The 5,958-nt window shown below is 51.3% G+C and overlaps 1 protein-coding gene across 1 annotated transcript in view; it reads right to left on the reverse strand.

The window, feature by feature from the left end:
- The window catches only part of CUL9 (cullin 9), a 34,034-nt gene extending 29,812 nt beyond the window's left edge, over positions 1-4,222 (reverse strand). Inside the window, exons 1-6 of the mRNA XM_012640793.1 lie at positions 3,009-4,222; positions 2,306-2,460; positions 1,470-1,970; positions 838-973; positions 495-688; positions 5-200 (exon numbers count right to left, since the gene is read on the reverse strand). Of these exons, the coding sequence (XP_012496247.1) occupies positions 5-200; positions 495-688; positions 838-973; positions 1,470-1,970; positions 2,306-2,460; positions 3,009-3,603 (1,777 nt within the window). The 5' untranslated portion in view covers positions 3,604-4,222. The remainder of the gene's footprint in view (positions 1-4; positions 201-494; positions 689-837; positions 974-1,469; positions 1,971-2,305; positions 2,461-3,008) is intronic.
- Between the last annotated feature and the right edge of the window lie 1,736 nt (positions 4,223-5,958).

Here is a 5,958-nt window from a genome sequence, read left to right on the forward strand (position 1 = left end):
GGATCTGGGGTATAGGACTGACTTCGTGAAGTAGATGAGCTGCTTAGTTCATCATGCAGCAGCCCATACTTGGTGTAGATTTGGGAGTTGAGTAGGTCATTGAGGGTGCTGCCCTCAAACCGATTAGTGAGAACCTGCAGCAGACCCTCAGCCATCTCTACAGGCACGGAGATCTCACCTAGGGCCTTTTCACATAGGGTCTGTCAACAGAGGGGGGTATACATTTCAGGGACAAGCAGAAGAAACAAAGGTGCTGGTGACAGTAATGGAAAGGTGGCCACCCCCCACCATGCCCTCATACCTTCTACACACTAGACCCTCATAGTACTGTCTCCTCCCCGAGCAGGACCCTCCCCCAACTCTCTAACCTCTAGCTTCAGCCTCCCTGTAAGTGGCATCCCATACCTATTCTAATAGAACTCCCTCTAGAGAATTCTACCTCTAACCCTACTATAACCTGCCCCCACTGCCCAGGTATCTCAAGCCTGTAATACCTCATCCAGGTTCTCCTGTAGATTCTGGAAAATTGGCTGCTGTTCACATAAGTCCAACTTCTTGATGAAGAAAAGCAGTTCCCACCACTCAGCCTGGGTCAAATATCCCAATCCCTCATTCTTCTGAGGCTCAGGCTGAAGGTATGGCAAAGAGTAGAGCCCATCCACAGGCTTCCAGTCCCAGAAGGGAAATACTGAGAATACAGGCACAGAAAGATCAGTACCTATTAGGAATATAGTCAGTTTGTGAACCTCTGGTGCTGCTCCTGGTCAGAAGTGACTTCATCCCAGTCACTACTCCTCTGTCCAGAGACATGCTATCCACGTCCCCTCTCCGGCTCACCTGTGCCCAACACAGTAGCCCCTGCTCCCTTCTCCACAGCTGCTGAAGCTGTACGCTCAGTAGGCTCCTCAGGGCCCAGGATCTCCAGCATGTGCCAGTGCACCCAGTAGGTGCGGCCCCTCGACTTCCAGAAGACCTGGTATGAGGGAAGAAGAAAGAGGAAAGAGAAATAGAGAGGGCTCAGCCCTCTGAGTCCTGGCCTGTGAAGGCTTGAAAGGATATGCTCAGGCTCAGGCCCATACCTGGGGCACACCCTCAGATACACACCTGGCTAGGCTCGGAAAAACCTCTATATAGTAAAAGGCTTCCTTTCCCTACCAGGAGTGGGCTCTGCCTGTCTTCCTAACCATGACAGCCTCTGCTCCCACACTCCCCACCAGTCTCCGCCACTGGTGGAAGTGGTAGTGACGTATCTTGATATATGAGTTCTGCTTCCTGGGTCTGAGTCTCTCCATGATCTCACAGCCCCCCTGCCTCCCGCCAGATTTCCTGAGCCTTCCAAATGGCACCGCCTCCAAATGCTGACCCCCTTTTACCATTCCAGTTCCCCTGGGGGTTTTCTCCTTGGGGGGCCTGAACAGAAGCCCCTACAATAGATCCCCAACAGTGTCGCACCACTGTGCATAGCTCACCTGCACAGGGGGCACGCCATTGTTGCTCTGCCGGAAGGTGCCCTCCTCCCCAGCACAGATCTCCTCATAATCATCCAGCATCCGCACTCGCATCCCGGGCTGCAGCACCTGCTGCACGTATTCTCCATAGCCGCTCCGGCTAGAGAATTCCGAGCGCTGGAGGAAGGCCCACCCTTGCCTTCTAGGGGTGGTGACAATGGTGGGGAGTAAAAGGCTGGGGTCTGAAATGCAGGGCTGAAAGATGGACCGGATTGGCCGGGGAGGCAGCGTGCCCTGTTTGCTGAGGTTCCGGGCCCAGCCCATGCTCCGCACCAGCTCTGAAATGAGGTTGCCCACAGCCATACTGAACTCCAGCTCCCGCTGTCCCCGGCTTTTCTCCCTTGTGGGGCACCGAGAGCTTTGGTCTCCTGCTCCTGGCTCTGGACTGTTATTCAGCTGATCCAGCAGGGAAGTAACACATAGGTAGCGCTTCACCAGGGAGAAGAGCAGCTTTCCTGGGATCTGCAGGACACAGTCCTTGGCATAGGTTCACCTCTTCCTAGTTTTAGCCCCTCCCCTTCCCCCCAATATCCTCCTCTACAGAAAAATATAAAGGCTTTGTTCTCAGGCCTGTAGTTCTCAAACTTTGATTTGTATAAGAAATACACAGGGAGTATCTTAAAACACAGATTTCTGGGTGCTAATCTCAGAAATTCTGAATGGGGAGGAGGGCATGAACCTTCGTTTTAACAAGCTCCCCAGGTGGCTCTGCTGCTGACACACAGTCCTGAACCATGTTTTCAGAAATAATGCCTTAGGCCTTGTACACAGCATTTTCCCCACAGCTGGCAGAGTACCTGAGGCAGATGAATACCCTCAAAGGCCATGCAGTGTTCTTCAGAGGATGTAGTTTCTGCAAACAGCTCCAGCAAAGTATAGCGGCTGTCAAAATCCATGTGCTGCTCAATGCCATCTTGCTGGCTCAGTGACAGAAGGACGTGAGCCCGACTCCCTGTAATCCACACCCAATCCGTATCTTCTCTTCAATCCCCAATACTTTCTCCCTGCCTTTCCTAGATTCTATGCCCTGCCCCAGAGGCTTTCAAACCTTTGTTACTGATACCTACACCCAGAAATACATTTTACATGGTAATCTGGTACAAACATACACACATATAATGGAAACATATATTTTATGCTACAGAATTTACCCTAAGTGCTGCATACTTGATATTTTACATTTTTAAAAAATGTTGGTTGTAACTCACCAAATTGATTACAAAACCAACTAATAAATCTCAACCCACAGTTTAGAAAATGCAAATCTACCCCATTCTCTTCTCTGTCAATGCCCTGAGAATGGACAGGTAAATCAGATACTATCATTTTCTTCTATTTATATACCTGTACTAGCCTACAAATCTTTACTTTTGTTTTGCATCGAACTGATATTCACCAAATACTAGGTGTTCTTACAGAGTTGGGAAATCTCTTTCTGTTCTTACTTCTAGTGGCCCCATTCTCTCCAACGCTTTCCTTCTTCCCCTGGCTGTCTCTTACCAGCATCATGGGCTGCCAGAGCCTGCAGCATTTTGCCTGCACTCCGACGGATCTGAGGCTCAGGATTGCACAACATGTGCATGAGCAGGTCCAGGGCTCCTGTCTCCCTGAAGACACCAGTGAGGGGCCCAATGCTGGCATAAGCACTGAGCACGTGGATGGTGTGGAGCACAGCGGCTGTGAGACTTGAGGTTCCACCTTCTGCCAGCTGCCTGGCAGCCCTGCGTACCAGCGCCCGCACATCAGCCTCCATCTCTCCCATTGCCACTTCATCCAGGCTTCCTGGTTCTCGGGGGAAGCTTCCTGAACCTCCAGCTGGTTCATGCTGAGGTCCCTGAGATAGTGCCCGTTCACCTAACAACATGGGGCAGTTGGCGTAGACCTCGGGGGCTGACAGCCACATGAGGATGTGCTCTGCCTTGCCTTCCTCCACATCCATTTTGCCCACTTCCCCACACTTCAGAATACTCCATCGGATCAGGTATTCAGGACGCCCATCATGCCCAGGCCGCTGTCGAACGAGTTCTTCAGGATATGCCTGCAGTCGGGGCCCTAAGGGCACCATGAGGTCTCCAGCACGCCGTTCCCCTACCATCCTGACCTACCGGGATACACAAGGAGAAAGATAAAGCAGTATGGGAAGAGAAAAAACCACATAGAGAGGGGTGAAATTTTGAGACACAGAGAGGGTGGTTGGTGACTGGTAAGCTGCATGGTGGAATTTAGGAAGCAAACAGAAAGGCAAAGAATAGGATGAAATGAATAGCTGAACATACTTTCGGATTTATAAGAGGAGAATGGGGTGAAAACAGTGAGGAAATGAAATGAGGGGGTTTAAGAAATGGAAGAGGTTACAAAGAGGATGAGAAGAGTAAAACGCAAGGTAACAATAAACAGAGTGACAGCTGAATGGGACAGTCTGGGCAGAACAGCAGAGGGATACAGATCAAGACTTAGAAAGATAACATGGGTGAGCAGGAAAGACAGCAGCACGTGAAGCAGTGGGGTGAGAACATGTGAGGAGAAGTAGGATGGGGAGGGGCAGGACAGGGAGTATAAATAACTGGGTAAAGCTGGAATGTAGACATAAAGGGTGGGCCACAGCAAATACAAAGAATGGAGATGACACGAGGCTAGGACACTGGGGCAGATGACTGGATGGGAAAAGTGTGTTGAGAGTCTTGTGAAAGGGGGAAGGGCATACGGATCTGATAAAATTATGGGAAAGAAAGATCAGGTCCCACCCTGCACTTATGCTATATGTATGGTAAGGATCTAAGTCAGGTAGATAGAGATGGAGGCGGTTATCATAAGATTAAGGGTAGGGAATGAGGCCAGGAGAGAGGCAATATAGTGGCTTCAGAGTCAGATAAATGTGACTCTGCATTCTGGCTCTTTCCTTACTATCTGCATAGTTTGGGACAAGTTACTTAACCTCTGAGCCTGCTTCCTCTTCTGCAAGATGGTAATAATATTCATACCTACCTCATGAAGTTGTTGTAAAACTTAAGATCATGTATATAAAGCACCTAGACAGAACAGCATCTAGCACATACTGAGTGCTCAGTAAACATAATCTTAGATGAAGAAAGTAGGGGAGTCATCAAATAAATGCAAAGTTATTAAGCCAGATTATAAATGGGAGTGGAATGACCAGGAAAGATATGCATGATATGAAGCAGTGTAGGGGCAACAGGCATAGTGAGAATAAGAATGGACGGTAAACCCAGATGAAGAAATAGGGATCAGGGCAGGAGTGACGTTCCAGTACAGGAACAGAAAACGAGAATAGAATAAAGAGTGAAGAAGGGGGGAAAGGATGTGGACCTCAATGGGTCTAGGGGTCCACTTAACATGGGGGCAAGGCTGGGACGTAAGCAACAATGTAGCAATGGGCATGCGATTAGCGCATGGCGAAGTAAAACAATCCCACAGGCCTGGAGGAGGGGGCAGAGGGACGCATAAGGTGGGCCTGGAACAGGAGCAAGAAACTGAGGTGTGGGGGTGAGGTCTGGACAGAGGTATGAGCCCAGAATATAAGTAGCAAGGTAAGGCCCAAGCATGCAGACCAGTGGGGCAGTAGAGGGGGCCAGTACGGCACAGGGAAGGGGTTTGAGGGCGGGGGGAGGATCCGGGAGCGCGGTGCAGTCTGAGGATCGAGCGGCTCTCAGGCAGCAAGACATGGTTCCCTTCGTCAGCCCCACAAAGAGTGGCTAAAAAAGAGGAGACGGGGGTAGGAGGACTGGATCGGCGCAGGACTCTCCTCTCACCTCCCACTGTCTGGCTTAGCCCTTGCTGGGACCCTGCGGCCAGTTCCGCCGTCCTGGCCCCGCCTCTTCCGCAGCTGCCTTCCTCCCTTCCGGGTCACACGGCGAATTCACGCACGGTATGGCATCTACGGGTCCCACCGCGGCCCATGCCGAGCGTGGCGGAGCAGCGCGCGAGTGGAGCATGCGTGCTATGCCCGCTGGCGGCTGCGTGGGGAGAGAGGCGTGAGGGCGCGCTGCAGCCAGAGCCTGGCGTCGCGGTCGCGTTGCTCCGCTCTCTGCAGGAGTAGGAAGCCCTTTCCTGCTACTACGAAGCAGCCCCTCCTCCTCGGTGAGTCGGCCTTCCTAATCCTCCGTCTCCTATCGTGGCACCCACTGTGAAACACAGTACCTCACACTCCCACCTTAGGGCGGTCCGTTGAGTTTTCAGTAGGTCACGTGCCCATGAGTTTCCCAAACCCAAAGCAATGCTTTGGGTTAGTTGTATCACTTTTCCTATTAGTTAAAATTGCTTAACTCTGTGTCAGCCTAGGGAGAAAGTCCTCAGTGGGGCAAAATGTTCCTTAAATTAAATCGTATAGGCCTGGCGCGGTGGCTCACGCCTGTAATCCTAGCTCTCTGGGAGGCCGAGGCGGGCGGATCGTTTGAGCTCAGGAGTTCGAGACCAGCCTGAGCAAGAGCGA

Source organism: Propithecus coquereli, unplaced genomic scaffold (genome assembly GCF_000956105.1).
Source record: "Propithecus coquereli isolate 6110/MARCELLA unplaced genomic scaffold, Pcoq_1.0 Scaffold158, whole genome shotgun sequence".
In the NCBI taxonomy this organism is placed as follows: domain Eukaryota; kingdom Metazoa; phylum Chordata; class Mammalia; order Primates; family Indriidae; genus Propithecus; species Propithecus coquereli.